The sequence below is a fragment of the Kryptolebias marmoratus genome, linkage group LG13 (genome assembly GCF_001649575.2).
Source record: "Kryptolebias marmoratus isolate JLee-2015 linkage group LG13, ASM164957v2, whole genome shotgun sequence".
NCBI classification, from domain to species: Eukaryota; Metazoa; Chordata; class Actinopteri; order Cyprinodontiformes; family Rivulidae; genus Kryptolebias; species Kryptolebias marmoratus.
The window spans coordinates 16,728,396-16,743,373 of NC_051442.1; the positions used below are offsets into that span (position 1 = coordinate 16,728,396).

The following is a 14,978-nucleotide window of genomic DNA, read 5'->3' on the forward strand; positions in this document are numbered from 1 at the left end:
CATACACTTTCTGGAACAGAGCAGAAGCCGACCTAACACCAAACAAGTCTTGATTCATGAACGCATTTGATAGTTTTCTTTTATTTAGACAACCCAAATAAAAGGCACAGAACATTGCGCATGTTTAAGTAATAATTTGACAAACGTACATTTAAAAAAATGTAGGAATGTTTGACCTTTCTGCTAATCAGAAAGCCTAGCCTCTCATATATACAAAATTATCAATGTTAATGTTCTAATACAAAAGATTTATAAAAAAGGTTCTTATCTTTCACATCTATTGTAACTACCATATCCTTGGAACTAAAGGTTTTGTACAAAGATATACATTCAACTGCTTTTCACAAGGGTCCTGGTATTTCCAATTGTTATTACTTTTTTTTTTGTTTGTTTGTTTTTCCTTCCTTAAAATAAATGAGATGTTCAATTTCACAAGAATAATTCAGGTCATCACATTATAAATGGTTTCAAATTTGGCAATCAGGCTATTATAGTGTATCTACGTAAATGCATAAGAATAAACAAAAGCTACACTAATATTCTGTTTTTTAAAAAAAAACCTTGGGAAAAAAAAAAAAAAAAAAAAGGACAAACATGCATATTGCATTTCTTTGTATAAACTGAATCAACTCAAAAGAGCTGCAACACTGCTGAGTTAACATGGCATTCATTGAAAAAAAAAAAAAAAAAAACAGAAAACAAAACAAAATTTGTTAAATGTTGAACAGCTACAGTGTTTAGGGTCATGCAACATCAATCTTGTCCCGTTGCTTTGAAACGGGCCCAAAATCGCAGTTCATCAAAACTCCTCCAGTTCTCCGGCGCATCCATCTGCAAACCGAGGCTGAAGTTTAAAGTAAATGTAAAAGATGTACAGCATTTATTTCCTCTTTTTTTTTTATTATTGTACAGTAAACGATCGCCTTTTTTTAAAAAAAATGGACGGCTGGTTTGAAAGTGGGGTACATCTGAAATACCTAGAGGGTGGATTTGCTTTATTTTTATTTTTATTTTTAAGTCTGAACACCGCAAATGTTTCGGGGAGTCCCAAAGAGATGCGGAGTGATTTAATGAGCCTTTCCGTGTGTTTCCTGAGTGAAAACGTCTCCGTGGGTGTGCGCGTGGGGGGGCTGTAACAGATCGGGTGACAAAGAAATCGCACGAATAAAACAGTGTAACAAAATAAAAGTAAAAAAAATAAAAGGAGTCCGCTAAAACTATTTCCCCTCTACTTTCCGGGGGGCGACATCAACAGCTTGACAAGAAGCTTCACTACGAGGCCAGGCTTTTTACATAGTCGGCCACTAGATGGCCCTTAAGTGTAGGCTGGCTGACCGAAACACTTAAGACTCCATTTGATCTTTGATAATACTGCTGTTCACCTGCGTGTAGGATCTGCTTTCAGTGCAAGACTCATTCCATTCTGACTTCATGGGAAAAAAAAAAAAAAAATGTAAAAAAAAAAAAAAAAATTCCAACACAAATAAAAACGAACCTTTGCGTTTCCATATAAATAGAAAAACAAAGCACAAATGTTTCATAGTCAAGAGGCCAGTGTCCAGATGGCCACTGAAATGACAAAAGCAAAAGTTTAAAAACGACGCCGTGAAAAATACATTACTATGTCAACTGTACAAGTTAGTCACTGTACCTCAAGAGCATATCTACGATCTGAGAAAAAGAAATGCTATAACATTGTGAAAAAATAAGTCTTCCATGCAAGTGGAAGCGACTGTCCCTTTTCCTAAACTCATTTCCTATAACATTAAATAGTGATTAGCAGGCTATAGTATTAAAAAAAACCCAACATGAACAAAAAAAAAAAAAAGAACTACATACAAATAAAACGCCCAGCGGCCTCGGGAGAGATCGAGTAAAACATCAGAAACAGCAATTTATGGTTATTGCTTCAGTCCATTTCACATCTCCCTTAAAAAAAAAACAAACATAAAAGGACCAAAAAAAAAAAAAAAAAAAAGCTTGTGTATTTTTCGTTAAAAAAAGAAAAAATAAGTCCTCCGCTCTCGTTCGTCATGATTCAAATCACAGTTTCATCACTCTAACTGCCTACACTAAGTCTCACGGCTGTCTTGATTTCAAGATAAATCCTACTAGAAGTCTACGTAATTGTTCTGTATCACATGCCGCTCACGGAACATTAGTCGGGATACAGGTCGGACTTTAGGAGCTCCTGCTGGCCTCACAGCTCAGGGGACTGTCCACCTCAGGGACTGAAGGAGACGTTGTTTGGGGTGAGGAAGGTGTGGAGGGGGACAGGGGGGAGAGAGATGCACATATGAGGTCAGGAGTCTCTTCTTACACTTCATTTTCCCTTTCTTTCAGCCCAGTTAGATGTTGATTCTTATTTTCTTTCTCTCACTTCTTTTTTTTTTTTTCTTTCTTTCTTCTTTTTTTCCCCTTTTACCAAGGAGGGGAAGAAGGCAAGACTTGGGACAGAAAAGGCATGCTATCCACTGGCCTCATTGCGATGTTTAGTGGACCGGCTATATTCATAGGCATGGGGGTTGTTATTGCCACCGGGTGGGCAATATTCATGGGCGCCGAGGCGGGGATGTTCACAGACGCGATGTTGACGGGCCCGGTGATGGTGACCGGGTGCTGGAGGCTGACGGGGGATGTGATGTTCACCGTGTTGGTGCTAATGTTCATTTGTGCGGCTATAGTGACGGGGTGGTTGTTGTTGTTTGTGTTGCCCCGGTTCATCGCCGAGGTGATGGGGGCAGAAACAGTCACGGGGGTAGCCGAGGCAGAGTTGCAGACGTCATTACCATCTGAAACAAACAAACAAAACAAAACAAACATACATGGTGTTAAAGTTTCCGTCTTTCTTAAATTCTTCTTAAATAGCTGGAAAAGAGAAGTCTGTCGCACCATGTTAATGCAACAGTATGTTTACCTGCAAACAAATGTGACAGATTTAACACAGGTGATCAAAAAGCGCCCAACTTTAAGGTAGTATAAAAAAGGGTGCAAAACCTAAGAAAGCTAACAAAGACCGGTTTGTCAAAGTCCTAATGAAAGCATTAAATGCCAAACATAACATATTATTTCTGCTCACATTAATCTGTGCTGCCACTTTAAGAGCGTCAGCAGAGTAGATGATGCGTGGGGCTGTTTGTCCTTTCAGACTTACCGTAGCTTCCTGTAGTAGAAACATGTTGCAGCCAAAGTGACTTTTCACATATTTTTGTGTCTGGAAATCCCAGCTAAAGTAATTATAACATGACTTTAAAATGACTGTGTATTACTTTCCAGTGAAAAACACAATGTTAATCACATTAGCTTTTCTATAGCATTTTCAATATTAGGTTAGCATATATGCTAATTGCTGTTAGTAGGGTTTTTTCTGACATGCTAGTGTTCTCTTTATTAGACATGAAACTATAGAAGTCAGCGTTTATTTTCATAGACTAAAGCCAGTCCCCTAAGTTTCGAGATAATCCAACCGCATCAATAATTGGTTTAGGTTCTCTTCACAGCCCTCTGAGTCGTAATCGGATCGAATCGCGGGGTGCCCAAAGATTGCCACCCTCATCATGTGCTGTTTTCTTCCATCTTTCAGACAGTAGCTGGCTAACTCCAGTTACACCGTTTAATACTGCTATTTAAAGAAATACATTTTTAACTCTTAATTATCAAACATAACTGGCAACTTTAGAACAGTCCAGAGTCTGCAAACAGTTCGACAGGTTAAAGATGGGATCTGTTAAAGTCTCGTATTTTGCAGACATTTAGTTTGACCTAAAAACAATCATAACCACATGTGAAAAATTATAATTTGCTGTTAAAATGAATTGAATATGGTTTAGGATATGGTGAGATATGATACGATACTTAGAAAACTAAAGAGGGATGTAGTGCAAGAGTAAAGAAACATTTTCTGAATTACTCTCCTTATTACTAATAGTGCGTGTTCTGGTTTTGAAAGCGTGACAAACCTTTGTTACAGGAGTTAAAGTTGGTCTGTCCGTGAGTCTTCAAATGACTGGTGATGTAGGCTGCACTGAGCATCTTCCCGCAGATGCTGCAGGTCACCTTGCCTTCATGCCGGATCATGTGGGAGCGGAGTCTGTCTTTGGTGGCGAAAGCAGAGGTACAGGCCTGCGAGTGTACAACGGACGGGGTTCAGAGGTCACGCAGGAATGCAACAGAGTGAGACAAATCATGGAAAACTCCAAACTGCAGACGAAAGGCTCTCACCGTTACTTGGCATTTGAACGGTCTTTCCGAGGAGTGCACATGCTTCACATGGCAGCTCAAGTGGTCTGGCCTTGGGGAGAAAAAACAAAAGAAAACAGTTAATTGTTGAATGATGATGCAGGGAACGCCTGCGTAGATGAATGACCCAGCTCATTTTTTTTGTTTCTCACACAAGTGTAGGGGTTTTTGTTATTGACTACTTTCACTTCTCCAAAAACAAAGAAAACAGGAACTTGGTAGATTTATATTCCTGGATAATACTCAATGAGATGATCTAAATGTGTCGCCTTGACATCTAAAACCAAACTCTTTGAAAGCAGATATTTTATTACTTTAATGAAGACAATGCCTATCAGCCCCATAAGCACTTGTTTCTTGGCTTTATGTGATTTTTTAAAATTTACTCTGCTGTAGATTTAAAGTGGACTGCAAATAAATATTTGACATTTAAATGTTTATTCAAAATTGTGTATTTTGTTCGACATAAAGCGCCATACAAGTACACAAGGAGAAATTAAAAAGGTTCATTTCTGCAGAAACGGACGGATGTGCTCTGTTTGCTTTGATAATGAGGAGACGGGCACAAAATCCTTAAAATTTCAGTCAATGGCAGTTAATTCTCTCCGATCAATGGCGCGTGAATTAGTTTGACCTAGTTTCAAACATGCACTACAATGAAGCAAACTTTTCTTTTTTTCTCCCCTGCTTTTCCCACTTGACACTTCAGGAAACTGACAGTTTGTTTAATACTCTTATTTATAATCCAGAACATCTAACGTTAATTACAGAATTATAATGTCAATTATATTTTCTTTTGCTTTTTAACCTAAATGGAAATCTATATAATATAGGCATACAATACGTAGTATTAGTATTTTTCCCTGAAGGTCAGAAAACGACAAAAAAAGCTGCAATAATGGTTCGGAACTACTCTTCCAACAATTACCAACTATTAGGAACATTGCTGGTGTATATTCTCACTCATCCAGGACATGGCAAATTAAAAAAAAAAACAAAAACAACAATTGAACTTTTATTTGAAAGTTGAAGACATTTTGCTTCTCATCTGCAACTGAGCTTGGAACTCCACGCTCTCCAGTTTTGAACTGAAATGCTCCCAGGATGGGAAGCAAAACACATTTAACTACAGAATAGAAGTCCAGTTGTTTTGTTAAAAAAAAAAAAAAATTAAATTTATATAAAATCATTTTATACCTAAAACACAATAAGATAGGAATGAAGGATATAGAACAAAAAATATTAATACTGTAGTACTTCTTGTGAATGCATTGTTTTATTTGGGGATTTATTTGGTGTTTAAAAAAAAAAAACTTTTGTTAAAAAAAAAAGCATTGAAACAAACAAATTACAACTTCAAGCAAACACTGATGACGACACAACTCGTGTTTATCTATTTATAAACGTACAAAGTTCACTGGAACGCTTATTCGCCACTTGACCTTTCCTGCCCAACTCCAGCATTCACAAATTCTTCTTGGCGCTGCTGCTCCTCTGTCAGCATGTTAGTTCTAGTGAAGCCGTGAGCTGAATCATGTTAGCGGTGCCATATTGGAGTGAGTAAGAGCTACTGCTCTGGCAGCTGCTCCCCACACCGGAAAGTTTCACGCTGCTGGATTTCTTTTTTTTTTTTAAAACAAATTAAAAGTCAAGCTGAATTTTCTCAGCGGTGCTTTAAACCGGATACGTTCCCCCCCCCCCCTTTCTTTTGGTTGTCCCATTGACAACGAGGGCAGACTCTAGACACCGCATGCCCACATTGCTGGCTGAGTGGCAGTGACTCAGAGCTCTGCTATTCAGTCCCCATTCTCAGTTTCCTGTATGCTGATGAATCCCTCGCACACGTCACCACGCTGGAGGCATGCCTGAAACTGCCGTGCGCAGCACACTGCTAATGTTACCGGCTTCACCGGGGTACGCTAATGATATTTTGGTTTAAGCGATGTTGCAACATTGGACTCATCAATAATCCCTACCTGATTAATACCAAATCAGACGCTCTCATAGCTGATACTGTTATAAGAAGCTTCTTAAGCAACATGTTTATTTACAACATATATTAAACGTGTTGACCTTAAAATTACACATGGTTCACTGAATTCCCAGGGGAAAGAGTCTGTGACAAGCTGGCGGGAACTGCAAAGTGACAAGTGACGCCTCTCCCCCTCCCCCCTCCTCTCCTGATGCTCCATTGGTGCTCTCCCATGTGCGACTGTTTAAACACGTGGTTGAAATGGCTCGGCTGTCATTATAGGTACGCAACTGATCGACTTGTAAACAACATTAATATAAATTAAAACCCAGTAACTGAAAAGCCGTACAGCAGTGCACGGTCAGTCGGTTTTTATATGACCTAATATTTCACCTGAAAGTTGTTTCTATGGTTGCAACGCAAGCAAGGGGCTGCAGTTCGACGCACTTTTGGTAAAACCAAAACTATCTAACATCTGGCCATTTTAATGCTCTCGTCTTTCTGCATTAGCTGCCAAATAATAATAATTAAATAAAAACTCAAACAGATGTAAGATTTTAAATTTAGAAAACAAAAAAGTAAAACCTCAGTCAGTCCACTACAAGCTACTTTGGATGATGTGCGCATTACCCAAAGAGCCCACCTGTTAGAATTTATTTATAATTATGTTATTTTTAAATTCCATTCAAGCTCTTTTCTGGAATCCAGGAATGCAATCACCAGAGGGTGAAATTACTACAGTCTCCCCCCTTTCATAAGAACAAATTAGATCTCAGACTCAAACTTCCTGTTTACATTGGCCTTGTTATTTGCTGCTACTTGTTGATTAAAAGCATATGAATAAACTGGAACTGTTGTAAAACCTGCATCGTTTTTGAGTTCACACAGTCATACAGTAACATTATAAAGGTTGTGCACCTGAGTGCTACAGCTTCTCGCAGCCGACCAATCAGTGTGAAGCAGATGAAAATGTCATTTTTAGAAAAGTTCTAGAAACAATTACATATAGTTTTTGTATCAATAACTGCGATTGGATTATGTTTATCAGTTGTAATCGGCACAATGAAAAGGTTTATAAATATACACTGTCGATGGCGCTTACCTGGAAAAGCCTTTTCCACACACAGAACACACATAGGGCTTGTGGACCCCTCCGTCGTGAGAGCGAACGTGGTAGGTCATTCGGTCCTTCCTTTTAAAGCGTTGCTGGCAGATGGGGCACTCGAAGGGCTTCTCGTCTGAATGGGACAGCTTGTGGCGGTTCAGGTGGTAGACGTCACGGAAGGCCTTGCCGCACATCTCGCACCCGTGGTTTTTCTTGACCGGTTTGGGGGGTTTCTTGGGGACGTTATGCTGCTGCACATTGCCCATCGCGGACGACGTCATGATGCTTGTGCCTGAAGAAACCGAAGTGGTCGCCGTAGAGAGGATGCCTGCTACTGTGGAGATGTAGGAGTTGCCGTTGTTCTCGCGCGGCATGGAGGCAATCATGGGTACCATGGTGGGAGCTGTTTGGGCTGTCTTCTTTGGACGCGACACCATCTTGATGCCGGTGTGGCTGGACTCATGGCGTCTTAGATGGTAACTGTCGCGAAAGGCCTTGTTACAGTACCCGCAGACAAAAGGTGTTTTGCCTTTGGGTTCCTTCTTTATCACAGGCATTGGTGGCCGTTGGCCTCCTCCGCTGGCCACATTGTCTTTCAGGAGTTCAGCAGCACTGACAGGAGGCTTCTGGTCTATTTGGATGGGCAGGACAGGCTTCTGGTCGATTTGCTCGGCTCCAGCATTAAGAAGTGGCAGCAGGCTATTCTGGGCCACCTGATGCTGGTGGTGGAGGGCTTCATTGGCCTGCTAATAAAAACAAACACACAAACATTTTTGGTTAAGCAAAGACAAATTTCAGTTCTTTATTTAAAAACAAACAAACAAACAAACAAACAAATCAGAGCTTTAATACACAGCAGCAGCAATGCCACCAGTTTGGGGTATTGCAATTCAGAACAAGCGAGCACTCCCTGCAGCATGTACAGCCAAATCATGCTGTTGCTAACAGCTGTTCCACCCCTGGAAGCTGTCAGCTAGGACTCAAAAAATCAATTCTGACAACTGAATGAAAACAAATATCGGAAAGATCTTATAGAATACAAAGTGGGTCTGTCATTAATGAGGCTGATGCAGCGTGCAACTGATGCAAAACAATCCAAATATACTGGGTGAAAAATGATCCCATCGTAACGGTGCTGATTCATCATGTGACTGCAAAGCAAGCATACCAAATTAGAGGCATTGCAGAGTCCAGTTTAGCTGCCAAGAAGGCTCTTGAAGAGCAGGCCATTACCTCAACCGTAGAGCTCGGTTAAGAGCGACAGAGAACCAAAAGCGCAGCTTAGTGAAGTAGAAAACTGCTTCAAACAAAAAAAATATGCTACCAAACGAGACATAAACAACGTAAAACACAGTGGTGCAATTACTCGCTCTGTGTCTGATCTACTGCACCATATTTCCTGGGGTTTTGCAGGTGCAGAGCAACATGGATCACTGCCACAGAACAAATGGTATCAAATAGCTGAGAACAATTAGCAGAAGCAACAAGTTGTTCAGCTTTGTTTACCACATTTATTTTTATTTCACTTCTTGCCAAAGCTGTTACCCAAAAATACTGTCAGGTAAGGCGAGCGGCCAAGGAAACTGCACGGCTTCTACTAGAAGAGAATCAGCGCATTTTGTTTGGGCATGTTTGAAGCTGAAGGAAGAAGAGTGATGAAAGTCAACAGTTGTGCAATCAAGGAAGCCCCATCTCTGTCTGTAAACTCAAAAAGCAGCTGCCCAGATATGTTATTTAAATGTGATGAGCAAGGGCAAAACATCGCTTTATAATCCACAACGTAAAAAATATGAAAAAAAAAAAACGAGCTCAAGTGTTGTATTGTGATCCTGATCAAGGCAGCTTTGTACTAATCAAGATCGAGGTCACTGAGCACATTCAGCTACCAGTTTCTGTTTTACATCTGCTGCTTTGTACTGCACAAGCTGTGCTGCAGGAAAACATCTTTTAAACTGTAATATCTGCATGCTGACCATCTCAGGGCAGAAGTGAAAGCACTTTATTCATTTCTATCAGTTTGATGAGTTACTATAGTTTAGATACTTTAGCGAATAAAACAAAAAAGCTTGCTAAGCTAACTATGCTATGACACTGTGGAAATGTAAGCTGTGTATCACAACTTTTTTGATACAAAATATAACGAGTGTCATGGTTTGGCAGTCTATATTTCATTCACCGGGAGTTTGGTTTGTGTCACACTCTCTTAATGCCACACTCTTTATGCACACAAAAACTCAAAACCATAGAAAGTGTAAGTTAAGTGTCCAAAGAGCTGACAAGCGTTTAAAGACAATCATTTAAGAACGGAATCAGAGTTTGCAATTTAATCAGTATCAGAAACCTTTTTAGACCACCTAAAATGGCATCTATTGCTAGCTTCAGAATGTTTTAAACTCTGCATACCCACCAACAGCAAAGAAAATGTGAAGTGTAATTGTAAGTGATTCTAGTAACAGCCTTAAATTTTGCCTTTGTGGTTTTCACAGAATGCTATCTTTGTTTTACTGTATTTTTTTAAGACTGTTTGATGTTGCAAGCGTAATCAAACAAAGCACACCTAACTTTCTCTTGGGTTTCCTGTTACATGCACATTTTCTTTGTCCCACTAACCTGGTAAAGGTCTTAAAAACCAGGCCACAAAAGTAAGACTTGACAATCTGAGTGTAGCTACTCGGTTCAAAATAGTTTTCATGTTTACTCACATTTCTCCATTCTACATGTAATGGAAGGGTGTATTTTAAGCATTTAATAATTGAAGTTAAATTTTAAAGTTATGACTGCAATATTAGTTTTAAATAGCTCGAGTTTAAAGCATACAAGGGGACATTTGTCCACCCCTAAGTGTCGATTCCGAAGAATGAGGACAAGAAAAAGTCAAATCAAAAACGAGTGGAATCCTATTCAACACATCAGCTGCTTTGGAATCCCCAACTTTCCACAGCTAACAAAAACAAAAGCTGTTTTAAAGCAAAGTAGTTTAAACCTGATGATCTTGTTTTGTTTAGTTTCAAAGAAAGTGTACTAAAGTTAGTGTAATCTGTCACTTTGAAAATGGTTTATGAAAACGGCTGCACGCTTGTTAACCGATATACTCCCTAGTCAAATAACACTAAAAATAGCAGGGAAGCCAACATAGCCAGAGCAGCAGCAGCTTTGAATGAAAACGCATTATTATTTCTACTATTATTTGCTTCTAAGAAAGTTGGGGTTTTTTTTTGCACAACTGCTTTTTGCTTCTACGAAAGACTGATTTTTTTTTTAAATTGCAAACTGAATATCTATTCCCAAATAAAAATGAATCACATGATTTTTATTGATTGATAAAGCCAGAACGTCCATGTTGTCTACCACCAGCAAGAAAGGTCACGGTGAAATTCTTGACCTTTCCCTTAGGGGTTCGATCATCCATCGAAGAAGGCCGGCGAAGACAGGAGCGGCAAAAGACGAGACGGGTTCGAAAAGAAAAATGAACCCCACAATGTCCTCCTTATGTCATCTAGCCTATTGTGACAGACACAAATCTGAGCGCTGATGCACTCGGGTCTCAGCGGGGGATCTTTGTATGCTCATCTTCATTGATTTGGCCATCTATTCATGAGACAGAGACATTGTTTATCCACACACCGCTCGGCTAAACTAGCCGTCATCCCCTCGTATGCGGTGGGACCTGGGAACTTGTGGAGCATGCCACCATCCATTTGTCTGAGCACCTGCTTACACTTGCCACACTTGCCACCTTCCAGGATTAGTCATCATCAAGCCAATGCAACCCCGTCCGCTGGCACACCAGGAGTGTGTATGTGTGTGTGTGTGTGTGTGTGTGGGGGGGGGGGGTACCAGCCGGGAAACCGCTTTGTGAACAGCAGACGTAACCACTAGACAGCCTGCCCTCTACACAGAGGTGCAGGGCCTGTAAGCTGCTGTGCCTTCATGAAGCTCTGACCATTTTGACACAAATGCGCGCTGACAACTGGGGCTGCTCCCTCATAAATAACATCAAAATGGAGGGAGTGTCCTGATGGCTCCGTGGGCCACTGTAGACTTGAATTGAGCTCATAGTCTGATTATGCACCGCCTTTCCTCAATCTTTTGTGTCACACTCTACAGCTGCTTGCCCAATTGTGAAAAACAACAAATAGAAACCATGAGTTAAAAGAAGAAATGGAGGAGGAGAAAACTAAATACAAAATATTACATGACTTCCCCCCCTTCTAATACGTTAAATCCTCATGTTCAGATGCCTCTAAGGTGTTCTTGAATTACATTACAAGTCACAAACTCTTTGGCTGTTATTGAGTTTATCGAATGGACAAAGGTTCTTGGAAAACATAACTTTCACAGGTTACAGTGTCATTTTTTTACAGCCTGGAAAACTGAAATCCTGCAGGGATTAAAAGCCCCGTCTGATGACGCGACATCATCTAGAAGCGAGAAAATATTTTTGGTGGACGTTTGGTACAGTTGAACTTTTAACAGGGGTTGAACTGCATCGTGTAACAGGATGAAATAAGCAACGTTTAATCACAGCACCCCGCACTTTATTATAAATGTGCTTAACACTGAATACAACACTCAGAAGAAGACTAAATCCTGTCTGAATCAAAGAAGAAGTCTGACATGTACTGAAGTATAAAATTTAAACAGAAACAAGTTTTTTGTTTAAAACTAATCCTTCAACCAATCTCAGTTGGATTTGAGAGGTATTGTGTCAATAACTACAAAGTTCTGCCTTTTTTTAGATCAGCAAATAAACTACATTTGTGGCAAAGAATATACAAATACCAGGTTGAACTTATCAACATTATTAGCACACGCAAACTAGAAAAACTTATTTGATAAATGAAAAGAGGGACTAAACAGTTTAAAACCATGTGTAAAGTCAAAAACTTAAATCCTCCTGTAAACATTCACAGCTGTAGTCAAATACATCATAATGACAACACCTGATGAGTGGACTTTGTAACACTGACGTCAGATATTGTTCGGACCTGAGAGACTCTTAATTTGAATGAAAATCAAAGAATTTCTTCACCTTCTAAATCCTATTTGTGGCAAAAATCTGACACGTTTCCTGGAACTGTTTATAGAAAAACTAAATTGCCCTTTTATTCTAGAAGTTCTCAAATCACGTGCAGTATTGTTAAATCGGCTTCGAAATATAACTGTACAATATCTGAGATGCTACTGGAGCTGACAGAAAAGGCCATAGAGGCACACAAACACATCGCTTTAAACGCTCCTCTACCTTCACACCACTATATGTACAATCAATAAACATTTCAAGATAACGTGCTTCAAAAAGGTAAAAAAAAAAAAACAACTTTTACATAGAGCCAAAGCTCACAAAAAGGAAGTATTAACTTCTAAGTGGTTCACAAAACTGCAAAAGTATTTAAATCTTTGAACCCAAAGGACTAGGATGTTTTCAGTAAGAAAAAACAGAAGCCACGAAGCCTGCTCCACTCTCAAAAAGCTGAGTTTTTTCCCCCTGATTGGTCACAGTCACTGGCCTGAGCAGGTGCCACCCACCGCTAACCAGTAGCTCTGCTGGTGGTGTTGTTCCAGTATCATTATGGGGGGATGGGTCGGAGAATTTGGGGGGAAAGATTTAATTGGGCAAAGTAACAGTATACACCTCCGAGGGCAGGATGAATCATCAAAATTTATTTAATTGCTTCTTTTTTTTTTTTTTTTAAAAAAAGGGGAAATTCACCAGAAGACCAGCGCAATGATTCCATCTAAGTGTCACAGTTAAAAGCGTGATGTAGAAAATACACAACTGATGAGGGCTAGGTGCAGAGAAGGAGTTTAAAACTTTACGTTTTCCCACAAGCACAAACACTTCAACTCCAGAACCGAGTTTTATAAATCCTAAATCGCATTTCACAGTGGGCTAAAATGTGTGACTTACAAGTACACATATTTCTTTTGAGTCTTACACTTTTACCTTTATGTATGCTTTGCAAATCTTAAAAAAAAGCCCTTTGCTTTAATGCATTTAAATATTTTGATGACCAACTTATGCTTCTGTTCCACCACTTCCCGTTTGTACTCCTCAGTGGAATAGCTTTTGTACATTTTAGGAACACGTTTGCAACCGGCAAAGCATTTCACTGCTTAAATCTATTACACGAAACCTCATTTGCACCGTTTCCTGGAGGAGTTCAAGTACACAATGAACTGGGGATCCAGCAACTTTGAAAAAAAAAAAAAAATTGGAATGCAGATTTAATAGCTCACCAAAAGTGAGTTTGAAACCAAATTTGTGAAAGAGTTTTAGGTTCAGTGAAGAACTTCAATACATGAGAAGTTTGTCACAAGTTACACAAAAAGTCCAGTTTTAAATGCTATTTAGAAACAAACATTATTTTTATTTATTTATTTTTTTTTTTTTTTTGGGGGGGGGGGGGATTAACAAACGAATTAAAAGCAGCAGCTACACGAACTTCCAGGAATTTAGCATCTTCTCTAAAATCTCTGACTTCACAGGTTCAAGCCAGGCTAATTTTAAGTCCTACCAAGGCCACGAAAAGAAATAAATAATCTCTTCTAGCAAACATTTGTTAAACATAACAAAACAGGGAGAATCTCACCCAACAGTAGCATTTAACTTTCTCTCTCTGTGTGCGTGTGGGAACACTAATGATTTTTTTTTTTATTTGCGCTGTGTTGTTGCTAATTTCAAAGCTGCCTCTTCGTTTCTAGTTAGCTAGTGCCGTGTGCATACTTTGAATTCTTTTCTGCAAAGCTCACCCGAATAAATAGCGAAATAATTAACAGGGAGCCGCATAACGTGGCTTATTTGCACATGTAACGTTAGTTTTGCCAGCTCAATACGGCAGCCTCGCCCCAAAATTGAGCTCAATTAGCCAGCGAGTTTAACGAAGGTAGCCTAAACATTGTTAGCCACTTGGCTAGTTACTGCCGAGCCGGCTAAAGCAAGCGGAAAGTTGACCGCGGACTTGGGAATCGCCGTTAGTAAATCTCGGCAACTGCTAACCTAACGTCTGCTAACGCCAGCCACTTGGAAAGCTACGATAACTGGAGGGTTCAACACGCAACAATCTTCGCCCGACATTTCATCTCATTATTTCACGGCGTCGGGATCAAAAGCCTCCAGTCAAAAAAAAAGGGGGAAAAAAAACCCAGGGTCTGTCTCGATTGTAACGGTGCAGCAGTGGCGTCTGCAGCTTTACTTCAAGTGATACCGCATGTTTTGCTGGCTTCGGCTAAGGCAGCCAAACTTAAATAAAATCCCCAACGCCGTCGAAGTATTTCGCACCCACAATCAAAAATTTCCGAACAATGGAAAATAAGCCGTATATATAAAGCGGGGACTGGAGAGGTTTGATTTTTTTTTTGTTCTAGCGTCATTCCCAAGCCTCACAGCTGGAAGCCTGGATTCATAAACCATTGTTTTGCTTCGATACTTGTTCTTGGCGCTACTCGTTTAAAAAACTGGATTTGCTGCGAGGATAAACAGTGCGTAAGAATTTCTTTACGGTTGTTTCGCGAGCTATCCCGGTTTCCCTCCCAAACAGACAACTTACTTGGAAGAGAAACGTACTCCAGCTCGGCTCCATTTCCACACTTAGTGATTCTGTAGGAAACCCAGTAGAAGCCTACAACAAAGCAACCAAACATGGCAGCTGAAACAACTTC

At 39.8% G+C, this 14,978-nt stretch overlaps 1 protein-coding gene across 1 annotated transcript; it reads right to left on the reverse strand.

Annotated features, from left to right (window-relative positions):
• Nucleotides 1-296: 296 nt before the first annotated feature.
• LOC108233818 (vascular endothelial zinc finger 1) lies at nucleotides 297-14,965 on the reverse strand. Its single transcript, XM_017412513.3, has 5 exons — nucleotides 14,867-14,965; nucleotides 7,314-8,062; nucleotides 4,222-4,291; nucleotides 3,960-4,122; nucleotides 297-2,792 (listed from the first exon to the last, which is right to left on the reverse strand). The coding sequence occupies exons 1-5, from the start codon at nucleotides 14,897-14,899 to the stop codon at nucleotides 2,422-2,424; spliced, it is 1,386 nt and encodes a 461-aa protein (XP_017268002.1). The 5' UTR covers nucleotides 14,900-14,965; the 3' UTR covers nucleotides 297-2,421.
• Nucleotides 14,966-14,978: the final 13 nt, after the last annotated feature.

Coding starts and splice junctions, on each gene's coding strand:
- LOC108233818 (XM_017412513.3), bottom strand. CDS start 14,899: ATGGAGCCGAGCTGGAGTACGTTTCTCTTCCAA. Junction 4,123..4,221: donor CGTTCAAATGCCAAGTAACG/GTGAGAGCCTTT, acceptor GTACACTCGCAG/GCCTGTACCTCTGCTTTCGC. Junction 2,793..3,959: donor CTTTAACTCCTGTAACAAAG/GTTTGTCACGCT, acceptor TGTTTGTTTCAG/ATGGTAATGACGTCTGCAAC.